The sequence below is a fragment of the Perca fluviatilis genome, chromosome 20 (genome assembly GCF_010015445.1).
Source record: "Perca fluviatilis chromosome 20, GENO_Pfluv_1.0, whole genome shotgun sequence".
In the NCBI taxonomy this organism is placed as follows: domain Eukaryota; kingdom Metazoa; phylum Chordata; class Actinopteri; order Perciformes; family Percidae; genus Perca; species Perca fluviatilis.
Window position 1 is genome coordinate 20,938,916 of NC_053131.1, and position 19,332 is coordinate 20,958,247.

The window sequence follows — 19,332 nt, forward strand, 5'->3', positions numbered from 1 at the left end:
GTATAGCGTGGGCAATCTTCATCTCAGCTACAAGCATTGAATGTATTAACGGAATTTTTATTTAATGGCTGTCTAACATCTTTGGAACTAGAAAGAATCCAAGGACAGTGGAGGATAACTGAGGACAGGATGACGTTTTTACCTTTAGAGCCTGGAGCTAGGACCGCTCGCTTGATAGCATAGGTCTTGAGACATCTCTCGAAAGTGTCGTCCCACAGAGCAACTATACCATCCTTTCCTCCAGTCACAAATCCCTACAGGGACGATAATATATTGGCACATTTAAAGCAGCAAGGATATCCTGCTAGTTGAACACTGTCATTCAAGTTACATACTACACACTATAAAAAGAGATGGCTAGACAAAAAGGGAGACTGGCAGAAAAATATACTTCTAATCTAATGTTCATCATAGATTTAATTCTGAAAAACTAGTCAGTGAAAAAGCCTTTTTCCCTGTGATACCTTTTCTAGAGCATGCACACTGAAAACAGGGCCATCATGTGCCTTGACAGTCTTCATCAGGAACATGTCCCTCCAGATGCAAATGTCCCCCGTGCATGTGCCTGAAAACACCATCTCCTCTGACCAGCCGTACACAGCACACATCATAGTCTCCGTCTTCCCCATGTTCCCCTTGCGCCCAATTAAACCCCCACCTTAAAGAAAAAGCAGACAGTCAACTCACAGTAAGATGTGTCACAGCTAAGCCGAAGTTCTGCTTGTTAAGAGTCACTGCTAGTCAACAAAAAAAACAAAAAACAGGGGTCTTACCAGCCTTATGCCAAAACTTCATATGTTTCACACCAGCTGTGATGAGCTTGTCAGGAAGGTAGGGATTTATTTTGACAACGAATATCTTCTCCTTGCTTCCCCTGAAAAACATAAAATAATATGCATGGAAGAAAAACATTAAATTTGTAAAAAAAAAAAAAAAAACATTCAAGCATCCACACAATTAAGAGGTTTTTATGTTTTATCTATTCTTAAACCTTGGTCTCGAGAGAAACAACATTTCATTTCTTATGTTGGAATGACAAAACTGAAATATAAAAAGAACAAATACGGCTTTAAGCAACCATCCAAGGGCAGAGTGAACTGAGGATTCTTTAATTACGGCACAGAAATGCAGAAATATGCCTCACTCTCTGTTTCTGTGCGTTTTGAACCAAACTGAGTTGCATAGTTTGGAGTATCAAAATGTTTCGGCATAGACACAATAAATCCATCCCACAGATACAATGTGTTACATAGCGTGGGGACTGGATTAACATTGTAAAATAAATAATTGTCTCACTCCTAGAGAGCTATGTTTTTTTCAATTAAATAATAACCTTTAAAAAATGAACTGAGCATGGTGCGAGAGGGATTGTGGTTTTGATACACTTTCAGGGATGGCTCCCTAATAAGCACTACAAACAAACTGGAGAAAAAAATACTTTTACTCTTATCGTTGCCCTTTATGCTCCTCTCCCTCTAACACCCACTCCCCCTCTCCCAGCTGAAGACTAGACAGTGGTGGTGCACAAGCTAGGCTCTGTCAGGCCCCATTTCCCTCTGCCCGCCTCACTTCATTGCCCACCAGGGTCTACAAAGGAGATTAGTGCAGCTGCAAGCTGTCCCTGAGCTGCAGTGAGAGCTTGGCACACAACAAGCAGGAGAACAACCCGCAATGCACTGCTCCAAACTAGCCAGGGGGAATTCCAATGGAGTAGATGCTAAATGTGAACATCAAGTAGAACAAGCAACAAAGCAAAAGCAGAGATATTTTTGGATGCGGATGTTTTCCAGTTAGATACTTCTGGTTTCCAGGTTATATCATTTTACCTGCCGTGAAATTGAAAATCGTATGTTCTGAACAAATGTACACCTCTCATGCTTTGCAGCAATTCATTATGCAGGTCTGGTAATCCACTTGCATCAAATGCACAAGCCTGTTGTGTGGGCTCCATATCTGGTCGCATGTATAGTTTACATCCTATGTACACAGCAATCATTTGCATCATTGTCTGCAGCGGGATAGGAAATTGAGCTCAGGATTATGTCGCCTTGGACACTCGTAAAGTAAGTCTAATTTTTGATGTACTTTTAAAGATGTGGAGTTTTATAATTAGTCTTTATGATCCAATTTGTTTCAGCCATCATGACAAAAATGATGCAAGTACTACTTTCCATTTATCCTTTTTATTACTTGATTATTTTCGCAACCCGTTTGTATCGCTTTGTACTTGGAAAACAGGGTGAATCTGTAAAAGACACATTTTTTTCTTTATATGTTTCCTTGTCAAAATAAAATCTAATATATAAAGTACCTAAACTCGCCAGGATGAGCCCATGGAGATTAAAAGTATTTCTCTTTAATTATGGATCTGCAGATGGGGCCCTGGGGCAAACTCCTACTCTAACCATTCAGACTCTGTCAGGGTTAAGTGTTGCAGTAGAGCCGCCTCCTAATCTGAAAAGGTAATTCCCCTTCTTCCTCTCCTCCATCAATCACGCTGTCAGCTCTGCACAGCAAAGTGGCTTCCATTTAACCCTCATCAATACATGTCCATATTTAAACGAAAAGCGCTCAAACAATCTTTAGAATTAATAGGAAGGTTTGTCAAAGCTTTTTGGTTGTTGGGACAGCACATGCTGCATGCTGAAAGGCCTGAAGCAGCCGTGTAACCACTGTACTAACCGCATGGCAGAGAGCTTCTCCCCCTTCCTCCAGTCCCACAGCACAATGGTGTGATTGTCGTCCAGGCCCACAGAGGCCAGCCGTTTTCCATCCACTGTGGAGAGAAAACCAAAACCATTCAGTACAGCACAGACAGAGCCAGCTCCTGCTTTGGTTTAGTGAAGTTTGGGCCTTGTTGGCAACATGAAAGCAGCCCGGTATGTTTGATCTACGGCGATTAACTGACACTGACAAACAGATCAGCATGCTGCCTCTGTCTGGGGCCAATTATTAAGAGAAGGGACATGAACAGCTCTACCTTGATGCCATCACACTTCAAAAGCAGAAATAGGTTTTTCCGTGTTGCTTGTAAAGTGGGTGTCTTGTAAATGTTCCTGTTTCTTTTATGTGGGAAAACAAGTTTTTTTTTTTCCTGTGAAAGCAGGATGTCTTGAAGAATTTGTGAAAAATAAAAGAGTAGCTTATTTCAAATCTGTCTGGATAAAAGAAATAAAAGCAGTCTGAGAAAAAAAGCACTGAAATACCAGAAAAGTCCAGAGCGCACACTCCAAGCTGGTGGAAACCCCTCAACACAGACATGGGTTTTAACGTTTCTGTGTCCCATATGTGGATGGAGGAATCTCTGCCGACCTGGTGGACAAGAACATCCAAAGTATGTATACAATCTACTTAGTTCAACCCATTCACACAAGCTAATTTTGAGTCTGATATGGCAAAGAATCTCTCTCAGCTCATCTCTCAGGAGCAATGAAATAAACTAAAAGAAACGTTGAGTATTTTATGTTACCTGGCCTGTTGCTACAAAGTCTTTCAGGGGGTGGATAGCTAGACAGAGGATGTCATCATCATGGCCCATGTAGAAACGTTGGGTATTCTGCTGTCTGTTGTACACAACCCCAATGGCAGCTACATGGTAGACTATCTCCCCGGTCTGGGTGTAGAACAGGTTGCTCCTGCAATCATAGCCCCTGTAGCTGCAAACAACAAAAGAGGAAAAGACTATATTACGGGCTAAATTACAAAGTGAGATGTCTCCAATTTCTAAAAGGTTGTCTACTTGAAATCCATCGAACAATATCGGGTTTTCCAGAGATTCTCTTTCATGATGCTACAGAGTAAGCCTACCCATGAATGAAGTGCAGCTTCACCCCGCTCCCCGGTGCTCGCTCTCTTTTCTTCATGGCCGTTGCTCGATGCTTCTCTTTGCACTGCTCTTTGAGCTGAGGTAGATCTTCTTTATACACCTGGATACACATAGAAAAGTGTTTACCTTTTCTGTTGATATGATTATCAGGGAACAAGGGGAACATCTTAATATAATCACAAACCTGTCGTCGATACGTGAGCTGCGTCTCCTGCTCAATTTCTGAGTCCATCTCAGGTACATCTGACTGATCAGAGTCAGATTCTTCGCTGTTAGAGTCTGCAAAGGTCTCTGCAGGCAGAAACAAGGTTGCATCACACCTCGCCAACAAAATCTTTCCATGCCTCTAAATCAGACAAATATTCCTCTGCACACACAGTGAAAAACCACTGCATCCTGTTTCAGTAGAAGAGAGGGTCAATCATGTCATCATTCTTTGACATCTCCTTTTTATCAGGCAGTCGTGCTTCACAGTGACATCGCTTAAGACAAATGTATGAAAAACGCTGATGCAGCACAGTGAAGCCGTGCCAAGACAAGGCAAAAAGCAGAACTGGCAGCTAAGGGCGGCTACTCACAAGATCCATTAGGAAAATTAAAAGGAAAGGCAGTTAGTATGTGCTTTAATTTCAGAAAGCACAGCTGCGCTCTGTCTCCAGAAAAAATATGACTTGGGAATGACAATGCAATTATACTTTCCAAGCTTCGTTCACTTTTATTGGATTTGTCTTAATTAATGTGATGGCTGTTCCTTTGCAGAGCTTTATAGAAATGGCAGTTCATGAGCAAAAAGTACGGAAAGGGAACAATGTAGTACATTGCTCGCTGGTGGTTTAGCACATCAAGTTCAGGAGGCTGGTGGGAGCACTCAGTATGGGTGCACACCATGTGACAGCCAGTTACATTCATACAACCCCTAATATGTAACTTAGAAACGAACTCTGACATAATATTTATTTATATGGGTTGACATTACTACAATTACTAGACATTTTAGGAAATGGTATTAACTTTCTTGCCGATAGGTTTACAATTATTTGTACAATTATACAATTATAAAATTACAAGATCACTACCACTTTCATGTCTGTGCTTCAAAGAAACAGTTTGCTGTTGTGTGAAATATGCATATTCTGTTTCTTACTGAGAGTTATCTCTAATGCTCACTTATTGACATGTTATATCGCATTTGTTTAATCCGTACAAAAGCTGAAGTGTATAAGGACATCAAAATTTGCATCACGGTTCTCTACCCCCACCTAATCAGATAATGTCTTGTTGGCAGTAATATCTGTAATGCAAGTCACTGTTCTTCACACAAAGTTACATTACAATGTTACACTGTAATATTCCTAATCAGATTGATCAGAAGGTAAAATAAAATTCCTCTTTTCTGGGAAAATATATTCCCACATTACGGTTAAATAATGACTGGGCCAGGGTATCATCTTACCTTGTGTTGCTATATGTACAGCCTCTTTAGACTTTCTTTCGGGAACAAACTTCCACTGGAACACTGAGTGATCAGCACCACCAATAGTTATGACCCACTGGTAGTCATGTGACCATCTGGCATTGGTTATGTGGGCTGAATGACCTAAATACTTTTTAAATTTTGCACCTAAAATCAAGAGGAAATATATCAGTAACGCAGTAGATAATAATATCAGAACATATGTACTTAACTCTCCTTAAAAATTCAATAATTGGGTCTTCTTTACCTTTTTTTACACATGGATATCGTAAAAGTTTGACTAATCCGTAGTCGTCAGCTGTTACTAAGACTTGATTGTTAAAGTTGGCGTCCACAGAGTTAATGTCATTGATATCTGAGTACTTGGGCCATATTCCATTAACCTCAGGGCCCAACACACATGTCCATGAAGCCCACTGTACCAGCTTCAGCTCCTCCCTGTTGGTGACCTCCTTCCCACCTCAACAGAAGACAAAAACATCTGATCTCACAAAGAAGCTCAGGGACAGTATCATATTAAAGCAACTCTTTTTGGCTTGTCGATATGCAAGTATTTTACAGAGAACAGGATTCAAATAGTTGTAACGTGGGAACATGGACTATGTGACTTACTTGGCATTCTGTAGAAGAGTCTCCTGCCGCTGCCGTCATTGGTCTGCAGGTACTTGCTGTCCGTGGACCAGTCCATGTGTGTGATGAAGCTGTTGGAGCCGATGCACTCGCCCACCTTCTTGTACCTCTGCACCACACCATAGATATCCACTGAATTATCATTAGAGCCAACAGCCAAGTGGGCCCCATCGGGGGAATACTTCAACTCATGGATGGCTTCCTTCCTGTCCTTGATGTGCACCACCTCTGTCATATCTCTGGAGAGAAGCAGGGAAAGTAGCTTGAATAAGGAGCTACAATGGACACAAAATGATGAAGCTCTTCATCATAGTAGCCATTCACAGAAGATCAAGATTTCCCATTTGGCTTTTGAAATGTGTACCCACCTCACTCTGAGAACGGTGAAGGAGCCATCCTTCATTCCCAGCGCAAGGTGGATGCCATCAGTGCTCACAGCTGCACAGCGGATAGGCTCCTCCATGTTACAGCGAGCTATCAGTGCATGATCTATAAGGCTCCATATCCTTTAGATACAGAGAAATAGGACAGATGAAGAGTCAAAGCAGTGATGAGATTACATAAAGTCAAACAACCATAGCAATGATGTTTGTAGTGTCTGTTGTGTTATGTATTAAGTATTTTTCTGCATACTGACATTTATAACTGGTTTATTATTGTAGATTTTAGTTAACAAAATTACAAAATTAATTGGTTGATACTGAATTAAACAAAATCTGTTATTTGCACATCGTGGTAACATGACACCAGCTTCACCTGACTGAGCGATCATCACTTCCTGTCATGGCCAGAGGCTTGGTGGGGTGGACAGCTAGAGCCCACAGCTCACCCTCACAGTGACCCTGCATGATGAGGAAGGGCTTGGTGCGGTCATGGACCACCACTTCGAAGATCTCACTGTCTTGCGTGCCCACCAGGATGTGATCTCCCCGCCAGCACACGCTGCGCACAGACAGCCCTATCAATGGCACACACATGCACTTAAAAATCAGGAATAAATTGAAAAAGCATGCTAACATGAAAGCAGACAGACATTTGCCAACGCTTATACAGTCATTATAAAAGACACGACAGGGATAATAAAGACAGGAGGTGCAAATAGTTGTCTGCAGACTACCCAGGACGGAAAATACAATGACAGCACATGTTGTCAAGCCAATCTGCCAACTGACTCTGGGTAATACAGCCAGAAGAGGATGGAGGAAGCATGTGCTGTATACATATATGAACATGACATCTGTATACAGTGTAAAACTGCAACAGAACTTGGACTTACTAACAACAAGAAGAACAGCAGAACAATATGGGGACTGCTACAAACAGATGGTTATTAACTCCATCTGCAATGACATTACCCACCTCGGCTATTTTCCCCTCTAGCTACTGTTAGGTCCAAGATTATAAATACAAGAGATGGAGAAAATAGAAAAGAAGAAAGAAAATGTTAGATTAGTAAGGAGAACAGGAAAGGCATAAAGGTTTTTGTTGTTGTTGTTGTAGATCTACACAATTCTTCCAGTGCCCCAGGACACCACAGATTGGCCTGCAACCTTTCTGTACTCAGTTTAAAGGAAAAAGGAGGCAGTTTGACATCACCTTTATAGCCTTGGTCTGTTTCCCTGAGATCAATGACAGTAATTGGTTTGAAGTTGAGATCCCACAGCCGCACGCAGCCGTCTCGGCCCCCGGTGGCAAAGCCTTCTTCACAGACATTCATGCTGAAAATCCCTGACTGGAGGAAATGACCGGCTGTCAGTGAGGATCTGCACAATAAATGAGCAATGACAGAACCAGCCCCAGCTACAGACCACATAGTGCTGCTTCTCAGCCAGGCATTTGTTTAACATGGCTTTCACAATTACAAACCTGCTATTGTGGCCTCAAGATAACACAAAACATGGTTAAGGGAGGTGTCATTTTTATTTTTATTTTATTACTGGAAAGCTCTACTGATGACCTCCTTTGCTAAGAGTCTCTGTTTACACAGGGAGGCCCCATGTTCAACCCTCAGTGAGACATTTGGTGGTACAAAAAGCAGCAATGAACATGTACTATAGTTATTATCCCCTCCCCCATCCGCCCATCCCCTCACCCAGCTGTTGATCCCATAGATATCATTTAATCCTGTGGAGCAAAAGGCTGATCCTTTTCTACTGAGTAGAATCAAACGAAGCCAGCGTGCATGGCTTTGACCCTGATTAAGTTTACTTTTATATATGGTGCAGCAGGGCCACAAAGCACAAAACACGCTGATCTTATAAACTCACCCCATGAGCTCCTTGCACCGTCCTCATCAAGTTGATCCCTTTCCACACGTAGATGTCGCCATTTAAGGCACCTGAATATGTGACCTCGTCCTTGGCGCAGGCAAGGCAGAGGATGGTTTGGAGATCCCCGGTTTTGCCAAAAACACCACGTTTGGGTGTGAGAGCATTACCACATAAGCTCCAAAACTGCAACACAAACAGAAAGAGTAAAAGAGTATGGTGGCTAATAATCCCCCCTGTAATCCTGTCCTGAAAGAGCCAAATGGACAATTATGGAAAATTTGGATAGAAAAGATTGAAAGCCATCATGTCATTTATGGTTTTGTCAGCCACACACAGAGCAACTCCATTAAAACACACACAACACACGCACGCACGCACGCACGCACGCACGCACGCACGCACGCACACAGACCTTCACAGAAAGCAAAGTCAAATTCAAATGCTTCCCCTCCTCTTCATGTGATACTGGGAACCCTTGCTGGGGGTCAGTGCTGTAACCACCTGATCAGCATGCACAGACACAGACATACGCAAGCTTACACGCAGGCTCGTTATTTATGAACAAGGTCATTGGGATGCATGGGCACAGTCTCGTCTGAGGCTAAATCCATCAAACAGAGGAGGAGAGAGTGAAAGAGAGACGCTCTGTCTGCATGGAGATGAGATCACAGGGAGAAAGCTCAAGGAGGGCGTCTCGAAGGCTGAGACACGGCCGTCAGCATGTGAAACAGAGACACACTCATCACCGGCAAACTGCAGGAAAACGAACGACAGACATATTTTCATTACCAGAAATCTGGTTCATTGCAACAAAAAAAATTAACCTGGATGATTCCGCTCAGAAAAGACAGAAATTGTAGGTGTTGTTGTTTTTTTGACAACACTGAACAGAACTGAGGCTTGATAGACACTTGAAAGTCACAGGATGAACAAATGAGCTCCTCGGCAGTGACAGCCTGTCACACCCTCACTAACAACTATCCTCCTGCCTGATAGGGCTCCCGTGTGCTAACAGGAGGGATCGATTATCAGAGACAGGCATCACAGCCTCAGATACAGCACTGCAATCAAACATCTGAAGCTTGTACGCACCTCAACAGGACAGATCTTCCCTAATCCTGAGCTCCTAACTGAGCTCTGAGGGAGAATTTGCATGTGCGCGCCCTTACGTGAGGGGGTCATGGCTGAAGGTTAAGCAAGTAAAAATCATAGGTGTGTTAGTAATCTGGGAAGGCGTACATGCAGATTGAAGTGTGGAAAGTGCTGGGTATGTGATAAGGGTTGGCTGAGATGGAGGTGTGTGTGTGTGTGTGTGTGGGGGTTTGTGGCCCAGCTTGTTGTGAAGGCAGTGGGGATGGATGCGGCGTGACTGCACAGCCCTCCCTGCCCGCAACTGATAAGGCAGCAAGACACGGGCGGCGGCTAATCCCTTCGTGCTGAATTACTAAGAGGAGACGAGATGCTGTGGGGGTTTACGATGAGGCCAGGAGCAGAAGAGGACGGCACAGAGGCGGAGCAAAGTAGAAAGATGGAAATGCCCTGGAAAATGAGACTGCTTTGTATTGAAATCAAGACCTGGTTAACAGTGTTGCTTTCTCTGAATAACACTTTTTATTAAACATCCTCCAGAGAACCCTCCGGTATAGTGGAAGCTGCTCCTGGGATAACCCAGGATTAGTGGTATGTCTTTAGCTTAGTTACTTCCACCTTCACTCTGAAGAAAAACCTTTTAAATGCAATTAATGCAGAGAGAGTTGTAACTCATCAGCTACTGCATCACCCTCACCCCTGTCATCTTACCCATAATATCCCTCCTGTCAGACTACAGTGACCCTGAATGGTGTCAGAGCGCTAAATGCTACGCTAACAGAGGTCAAATCTTTTGCAGCTCACTGTAAGCAAAACTAGATGCAATGTTGCTAGAAGCTGATTTTCTTAAACCTTGATGTTCAAACTTAAAGCTCTTTTACCTTTGTGTGTGTCAAAAAAAAAAAAAAAAAACCCCCATAAAAAAACTCTGTGTGTGTTAAAAAAAAAATTCCCCAAAAAATGTGTACAGACTGTGCTTTTTCCAACATAATAAAATATGTTTTTTTAACATTAAAGCAGGTAAACATGTTCTAGTGTAGACCCAACATACATAAGTATGAACATGAGAATTAGCATGATAGGTCTCCTTTAAATTAAATTGTTTTTATAAGGGACCATGCACAGTATTAAATAAATGTTACCTTTAAATATCTTGTATCAGAGTTAGCTTAAAGATCATTTTCATCTGCAGTCACTTAGCAGTTCACAACACAGCATTGTTTGCAAATTGCAAAGCTGTGATGTAAAGTATACAGGAGTAAATGGGCTACAACAATGGACCCCCACAAGCTTTTACAAGATAAATCTGAGGGGTATCCATATAATTAAGAGCATAGGAACCAGAAAAACATTTCTGATATACAAAAAGCTGTTAATTTATTAATACTTTCCTCTAATGTGATGAGTAGATAATGCTTTGTTTTATAGGGTCACAAGCAAAATCAAGTTGTGAGCCACTGGGCAACAACATGCAAAACTGGTGTGTGTGTGTGTGTGTGTGTGTGTGTGTGTGTGTGTGTGTGTGTGTGTGTGTGTGTGTGTGTGTGTGTGTGTTTGGGTTTGTGTGTGTGGGGGCTGAAGAAGGCTATGCTAAGGTCTGAGTTGTCCTGAACTAATCAAAACATAAATTACTATATAATTAGCAAGGAGGAGCTGAGTGAGTAGGGGGGCATCACCAGCAGCCTCATTCCTCATCACAAGAGGTTGTGTGTTTTCCTCAGCCTGCTAGTGAGTGGATTACTGGGACTAAATCTCCTGGATGCTCTGAGTGCTATAATCGCTGAGTGAGCACAGCGCTGGGTAGCAGATGTCACATGGTCCACAGGGTGAAGGCTGGGGAATTATGTGGGACAACTGCTGGATGGCCTTGGCATCAGGAAACCAGAAGGGAGGGAAAGAGGAGGAGGAGAAAGACTGAAGGATTCAGTGTAGACTGGGGGGTTTGGTGCGGCGGCCGGAGGGGGGTTTCTGTGCCACGGCGCTGGGGGAAGAGTTCAGAGGGGAATTACTACGAGAGGAGGCAGGTCAAGCTGGATTGAGATGAGGGAGTCATCAGTGACATGTTACGCCACTGGGAAATGCGTACAGTAGGCTAAACCTCCAAACTGCATCAAGTTCTGCAATGTTTAGCCTCGCAGGGCCAGTGGGCACATTTCCGATCCCAGCATCATGATTTACTCTCTTCCCAATGATTCGGAAATAAGCTTCCTCTGTGACTTTGGACTCCTTGTTATTTCCTAATGGCCACGCCACTCCAGAAACACTACTACAGATCCCAAAGGGAAGGCTTTGGGAAGACACCCTGCATGAACTCATAAAAGATTTACCAACCCACTCTTCTGTGAAAAAGAAGTGAAAGAGATAGGCCCGAGAAGGGAAGCGAGCACAGCTGCAGTTTGTATAGTAGAGTGTTTTTAAAAGCTAAATGAGAGCTGAGAAGGGGAGCTGAGTAGCAGAGTCATGGTTCCCCATGAAAAGAGAACATTTTTCCTCTCTGCAGTGAAGATTTGTTCAAATTTGAGGGAAGAGTCTGTGAGTCATTGCCCGTCCTACTTATGTTAAGTGCCTAATAACCATGGACTCTGAAATAAGGTGAATTTGCATATATCTATTTTAAGACTTTGATATGGTCATGGCGATAAAGCAGAGAGGGCAGGGAAGAATTCTTCAGACTTCCTAAAAAGCATAATCTATATATTATGCAAATGAAGTACAAGAACCCTAAGAGCCGGCTGCAATCTGCAGGGTGTAAATGACCAGGAAGTGGCTGTACCTTGATATGTTTGACACCACAGCTTACAAGCTTGCTCGGCTGGTACAAATCCCATGATATGTCAAATATCTGTGGGGAGAAAACATACATTCAACATTGTTACACAAACACAATATCATATTATTATTATGCAGCATACTGATCTTTCATGTAACTCTTGAATATGATGTCCATCTAGTTAAATTCTATTCAAATGTACTCAGATGTCTGGACTTCTAATTCTTTTCTTACGAAAGAGGGTCAAAAATATAAAAACAGGGGAAATGAAAAGTGTGTGTGTGTGAGGCTGTGGTATAATGTGTGTGTGCTGAATTAGAAAACAACCTGCCTGTATGTCATCTTTTTAAAATTCCTTTTCATTAGCACTGCACCCTCTCAGACAGGTTCTGGAAAGCTCACAATCAATCAGGCCTAACTTGTTTACTGTATGTCCCCTTTGGGCAGATGCTCCATCCTGCGTTTATAGCTAATTAAGGTGGTCGATACGGAGCTTGTGATGGAGACAGGGGAGGAAGAAAGTGTTTACCCTGTCTGTATGACCGGGAGCAGCTGCCAAAACCTTCCCTCTCCTCCAGTCCCACACACAGATTGTGTTTTTAGAGTCCAAACCCACAGACACCAGACACTGCAAAGAGAGCAAAAACAAGACATAACAGATTAAACCGAATCTGCTCTGTTGCACTAATCACTGCAAAACAAACTTAGTTACCTCCACTGTAGCATGGCAGGGCACAATGAAAGGGCTAATAATGGCTACAGAGCAGAACAGAACAGTTGTCCAGCCCCTGGCACTTCCAGTGAGCACATTTGAGTGCTTTTGCTGGAGGAGCCTCCTATAGCTGACTGAGTGAGCAGCAGCAGCAGCAGCAGCAGCAGCAGCAGCAGTAGCAGCAGTGGAGCAGAAGAGAAGAGAGCAGCTCTTATGGAAATCCTTCTCCACTCTGCCACTTGCTTTACATGATAGAAGATGTCCTCTTTGATCCACTGCTGAATCAGTGTTCAGCTATGGATAGAAGTCTCTGCTGAGGCATTTGGACTTGTATTAATTTGTATTAAGAGAAGTCTGTATTTAATTATGAGCAAAGAGGCCATGCCTGACAAAACCCTGTAAAACCATGTGGATTAGGGGGTTGAAAAGTACAGCCACTAGCGGTGTGGCTCTACGGATGGTCCAGACTGAAATATCTCAACAACTTTTGAAGGGATTTCCTTGACGTTTTGTACAGACATTCATGATCCCCAGGTGATGACTCCTTATGACTTTAGTGATCCCCTGACTTTTTCTCTAGCACCACCATGAGGTTGACATTTTTGGTTTTTGGTAAATGTCTCAACAACTATTAGTAGAAAGATTGGCATGAAATTTGGTGCACACATCCATTTCCCCCTCAACTGGGTAGAATACTAAGAACAACAAGAATAAAGTAAAACAAAGGTCATGAGTTATACTCTTTTGACCAGACAGCACAACTGAAGCTCAGAATGAAATACCTAGAAGAGATGTCTCAAACATCAGTGTTTATTTTGATATTGCTTTAATAGATGGATGGAGAAATGGCACAAGGCATTCCTCTGGATTGTCTTGAGTGTAGCTCTGACTTCCTCTAATCCAGGAAGGGGAGAGATGAAGAGTAAATAGAGCCGCTAAACTGAGAAGCGATGGAGCCTCCTCTGGCTTTAAACACTGTCACATTCCATCTAAATCCCCAGCTTTCTACCCGAGCAGGAAAATGGCATGGGGTCATCTTCCTGTCTCTTACTGCAAAATACAGGAGGTATAATTCTGAGAGCTCCTACGGGAGGAAAAGCGAGACGTGCAAAGATAAAAACCTAGAGATGCTTCCGCACAGTATCAATTAATATAGTCCAAATCAACATTGGGTGGAGGCTGCAGCGTGTAAATATTAACTATTGGCAAGTCTGCAGGGAGCTGGTTTAAAAGATAACATGAAAACGTTCAATAGCAAGTTACAAATAACATGCATATATGGTCCCACTGTCCAGATGCCAGTTGGTTATTTTCACAAGAGTACTTAAATGTGCTGAAGCTTGTCTCACCTTAACACAGCCAGGTCCTGTCAAACTCTGTGATGTAAGGTACCAAGCATTGCAGCTGAGTGTTTTCCTGAAAAATCTACCAAGTAGAGCATGTCTGGGTGCAGCTGTCCAGCCAATACTGCTGGAGTATTCACAGATGTGTCATTTTAAAAACTCAGCCCAGCGGGCGAGCTGCAAAAGCCAGTCTGCAGCTCTTGAGTGGAGTTTTGAATGCTGCGTCTGTGCCTCTCAAACGAAAACTTTTCTGTTTCAGTTTGTTCAGTTTCTCGTTTCAGTTCTGTCTGTGCTCTTTTCTTAGAAGAAACCAGTGCCTTATGGAAGAACTAAAAACTATTCAAAGACTGTTAGGGAACAGTCAATTTCCTAGTATATGCTAGCTGTTGTCACAACTGGGGCGCCTGGGTAGCTCACCTGGTAGAGCGCGCCTATATAAAGAGGCTCAGTCCTCGCCGCAGCAGCAGCGGGTTCGATTCTGACCTGCGGCCTTTTGCTGCATGTCTCTCTCCCCTTTCATGTCTAACCTGTCCTATCCAATAAAGGCCTAAAAATACCACAATTAAAATAATAATCTAATCATGTCACAACTGTACCTGCCCCTCGAGGTCGAAGGCCAGGCAGGCAATGCCATGTGTGTGCACATCCTTGAGGATGGACACAGTCTGCAGGGTGTAGGAGTCCCATACACAGATATAAGGCTCCTTGCCCACCTGTCCTGTGGCCACCAACACACGCTCCGGATGCAGAGCTAAACTGTACAGAGAGAGAGACAAGGGAGAGAAAACATCTGGTTAGCATTGCCATTTTGCATGCTTGCATGCTTGCATGTGTGTGTGTGTGTGTGTGTGTGTGTGTGTGTGTGTGTGTGTGTGTGTGTGTTGGGAACAGACAAGGGATTCACCCTTGCAGTGGAAACCACTGGGATGAGATGAACACATTAAGTCTATGATGGGTCTGAATATGGAAGCAGAGGGGCAGCTTGACGAGGTGACACGGTCCATTTAACTCAGCCATGCTCAAATACACAGCCTGGCTTCATGTTCATATAGTATAAAAAGTAGTATTGGTGAATCTGTGAATGTCTTTTGTCTCCATTTTTGTTGATTTTCTTAGTGTCCCTTCTCTGTCCATTTTACTTTTTATAATTCATCTGAGGTTTCTTGCATCACCAGGCATGTTTGTAACACTCTTACATAATCTCCCCCGTTCCCTCCACTCCACTCGTACCTCCCCCACCCATAAGCATTCCCACTCTACAGCTGAGCAACAGCCTGCTGTATAAAGCTGTCACTCCCTCCCATCCTTTCAGTGGCCGCCAGTCACGTTTCAGGCAGGCCACCGTGATTCACTGGGCAATTCTTCCTCTTGCCTTGTCCTGGCCTATATATTTCATGCTGTGACGGAGCTCCCTCCATTATAATCAGGCTGCCCATTTTGCTCTCCAGAATTTCTAACCCTGGCTTGTATTCAGACAGCAGGTTGGATGAGCTTTCGCAGGCCGGGCAGCCTCAACCTGCTGAGAACAAGCAGCTCAAAACAAATTAGGTCTTCTTCCATTTTCACTTTCTCACACTTTACACCTCACTCTTCCCTGTCTTTCTCTGTTTCTGTCCCCCAAAGTTCTCAGGCAGGAATCTTTCTGTCTGACTCGTCACACCTCATCTGCATTCACACCGCGTCACCATGGACCTGACAAAGATTTGGCAGTGTAATGTCTCTGAAAGCTGAGGTGGGTGAGATGTGGCAGGTCTTTGTCCTCCCTCAACTCTCTCTCCTGGTCTTTTCTCATCACTTCCGCTTTCCCACCTTCTTTGTTGAACCTCTCTCCAAACCTGGCACAATTTTGCATCTTACTTTTTATGAATTATATAATCAGAGCAAGGCAGTTATAAATAGCATTCAAAGGAAGAGAAAAAAAATGATTGGAACACTGAGATGCAGACAGACACAGCTGAGAAACCTGCTCTGGCACAAGCATGTATTGCACAGCAAATCTGTTTGGTTTGACACTGGAACAACAAGCGTGAAGAATAAAAGCTATGAAGGAAATCTCAGGCCAAAAGAATTTGCAAGCAACACTGACACTAAGCTGGACTTTCACTTCAGTTATGTCTCACATCCTACCACCGTTAATATGTATGCTATGTCCATGTTACTGCTTGGAAAATTCAGTGTGGCCTGTGAGCCAGCTACAACAAGATCCCTGTTTCATTTACATTTCTGTCAGCTGAAGAGCTTCCTAAATGCCATCACTAATGACTTAGCCTGCAGTGCATCACCGTGGTTCTCCTGTTGGTATACTGAGGGCTACGGCTGTTTGATGCGCCTGTCTTCCATCTGCCAAGTCCTGTAATACAAACAAGCTAAATACTGCAGCAATTAAACAGCCTGTTTTCATGTTGATAAGAGTAAAAACAACTGCCGGAAGAGTTGATTTTCCATGGTGAAGACGCAAAGATGCAGCACAGGAAGAGACCAAGGTCACCTAAACGACACAGAAGAGCACGAGACACACCTTTATCCATTCCAGCTAAATGTTTTCCCTTCTTCAACACAACATTTTTTTCTATTATATGGGCAGGAATTATAATAGACCCTCATGATATGGTGAGCAACGGAGACAACTTTGATTCACATTGCCCGCAGTAGTTTCCTTTGTCTGATTGTTTGCCTATACAGTGGATTAAAAAGAGCAGAGGATTATGATGTTTCTGAAGGTCTATACAGTAAAGGATATTACCCAGGATTCCACAAAGTATTTTTAATCCAGCTGCCCATCAAACTCCATCTGAAACACCTACACTGCATACTACAAATATAAAACCAGGTGTGAAAGTAAACAATTGATGACTATAGTGGTGCTCTGCTTTATTAGAAAGTCAAAGGGACAAAGAGGAAGAAAAGGGGGCGACATCAGACAGGATTCTGGCTGAACATGCCAACATGACACCCAAGAGGGTAGGTTTCATTTTTGTTAGTCCTCAAATACTTCAGAAAACCAAAATTAGTGGATCTCTTCACTGGAGATGGTGTCTTATATTTGCGCTGAAGCAATTGATCAGCTAATTGATTAGTAAATCGAAAGAAAATGAATTTCTTTAATAATTGGTTAAGTCATTTATTAGGAAACATTTCCAGATTTTGCTGGTTAAAGCTTCTCAAATGTGAGGATTTGCTGTTTTTTTCTGTTTTATATCACTATGTATTAAATATCTATGTCATTAGATAGTTAAATCTAATGGCTGTGGGAAATTATAATAGGCGCTTTCCATTATTTTCTGACATTTTATGGATAACGATTAATCAATCTCTTGTAAAAAAAGGCTAATTGACAGATTTATCGAAAATGAAAATAATCATGAGTTACAGCCCCAATAAATATAATGTTGTCCCGATACCAGACTAGATGTCATTCAGGGATTTTTGATAAAAAAATGTTTTATTAATTGCAGGGCTGCAATGATAATTGATCAATCAACTAATCGATGTATGGACACTAATCACTTTAGCTCTACTTAATTGTCCAGTTGATTGTTTCCGAGTAAACATGAATAATTCATCATCATATCCACAAAACGAATCAATAGTGTAAATACCTTCTGAAATGACCAATTATCATTTCCAAAATATATACAATATATTAATACTGAGGTATTTGGTCCACAATATTGTGATATTTAATTTGGTCCTCATCCACTCATAAATACATTATATTAATATAAAGTTTGGCACCATTAACATCGTTGCTGTTTCTAAGTGAGGGCATGTGTAGCCTCTTCCAGCTCATCTGTGTGAAACATTCATAACATCACCACTTAAATGAGACGTCAGTCCGAGTTCATTTCTTTAATCCCAGCGACAACAATGCTGAATCATGCCACTGTGCTAAGTTAACGTACTGAACTCTGGCGGATCCTAATTGGGGACGGCAGATCTGCTCTTTAGAGACCAGCCAGCTACTCACAGTGATGATGGGACCTACGCCCTCAGTATGTCACTGACACTGCACAGAGCACCTGGAAATATGTGTAAAGGTAAGAAACAAAAGGAAGCAGACAGCATTGCTACCAACAGTAAAGGTTATTGGTATGATTTTCTTTTTTTCCTATCATCTTCTCACTAGATCTTCTTTTATTAGAGCTGTTTTCTACTTTTCCCCCTTGTGATTATGGTGATTAAAATGTATGAGCATGTTTTGATGCAATCATAAATGATTAAATACAGTGGTGACTGACATTCTGTTGAGACCAAAGTCAGCAGAAAAAGACAATTTTTTAGGAAATGCATAGCCCAAACCATTGCGCAATAGTAATATTGTTAGAAACTCAAATATTGCATGTATATCAAACACACTATAATGACTTTACAGACTTATACTTCTGACTTTAGCTCATACATTAATATGTAGAGTTAGTTCGCATTGGCTCATACAGTTCACAGAGTACAGGTGCAAGACTCTTCTCTGCAAACCTGACACATTTGATTGCATGCACCTTCCTGCAAATTCTAACAAGAAAAAAATAATTAATTAGGCAATATTAATAGAAATGTTTTCACTGCATCTCTCCAAGCTCACTGAAACAACACCAGTCTGGGACTGGCATCTATAATCCATAACACTGGCTGTGGTCCATCATAAAGTTAACAAGATATTGTAACATGAGACATCCTTTTATTCCTGCGTCCATAACACTCTCTCATTAACTTTCACACTCTATCATAACATAGAACATAAATAAGCCAAGATTTTGAAAAACAGCAGAAAATAAAGCTAAGGTTGGCTATCTTTTGACATTTTTAAACGCTGATGTCAACGCACCAGGGTAACAAGGGTAAAAGGGAAACAGTCTTTTCTCCCTGTTGAGGTCGGGAAGAAGGTACCGGAAACACCAGGCCAGCACTGAGAGGCTCAGGAGGAGCTTCTACCCTCGGGCCAACAGGATCCTAAGTGAGGACACTGCTTAAGACTGCCCACCCCCCCCCACCCAAACACACACACACACACACACACACACACACACGCACACACATTCACACACACACACACACACACACACACACACACACACACACACACACACACATACACACCCCGCATTCTGCTTTATGATCAATCATGCAAAAGTTAAAGGAGCTGATGGGATTAGATTCCACTTCAACTTCAAATTGTACCTTGTACGACTTTTCATGTGACAAATAAAAATAAAAATACCTG

The 19,332-nt window shown here is 42.4% G+C and overlaps 1 protein-coding gene across 7 annotated transcripts in view; it reads right to left on the reverse strand.

Moving 5' to 3' along the window:
- The window catches only part of eml5 (EMAP like 5), a 37,545-nt gene that overhangs the window by 15,436 nt on the left and 2,777 nt on the right, over positions 1–19,332 (reverse strand). For 5 of the 7 annotated variants that reach the window (XM_039785741.1, XM_039785739.1, XM_039785738.1 and 2 more), the window contains exons 2-20: positions 14,711–14,870; positions 12,589–12,687; positions 12,063–12,131; positions 8,198–8,383; positions 7,527–7,662; positions 7,290–7,313; positions 6,687–6,888; positions 6,299–6,436; positions 5,913–6,169; positions 5,548–5,760; positions 5,280–5,447; positions 4,011–4,117; positions 3,808–3,926; positions 3,470–3,656; positions 3,207–3,312; positions 2,683–2,776; positions 774–874; positions 465–658; positions 143–254 (exon numbers count right to left, since the gene is read on the reverse strand). In XM_039785741.1, the coding sequence (XP_039641675.1) occupies positions 143–254; positions 465–658; positions 774–874; positions 2,683–2,776; positions 3,207–3,312; positions 3,470–3,656; positions 3,808–3,926; positions 4,011–4,117; positions 5,280–5,447; positions 5,548–5,760; positions 5,913–6,169; positions 6,299–6,436; positions 6,687–6,888; positions 7,290–7,313; positions 7,527–7,662; positions 8,198–8,383; positions 12,063–12,131; positions 12,589–12,687; positions 14,711–14,870 (2,672 nt within the window). The remainder of the gene's footprint in view (positions 1–142; positions 255–464; positions 659–773; positions 875–2,682; positions 2,777–3,206; positions 3,313–3,469; positions 3,657–3,807; positions 3,927–4,010; positions 4,118–5,279; positions 5,448–5,547; positions 5,761–5,912; positions 6,170–6,298; positions 6,437–6,686; positions 6,889–7,289; positions 7,314–7,526; positions 7,663–8,197; positions 8,384–12,062; positions 12,132–12,588; positions 12,688–14,710; positions 14,871–19,332) is intronic. The other 2 variants (XM_039785742.1, XM_039785740.1) reach the window with 1 other exon arrangement.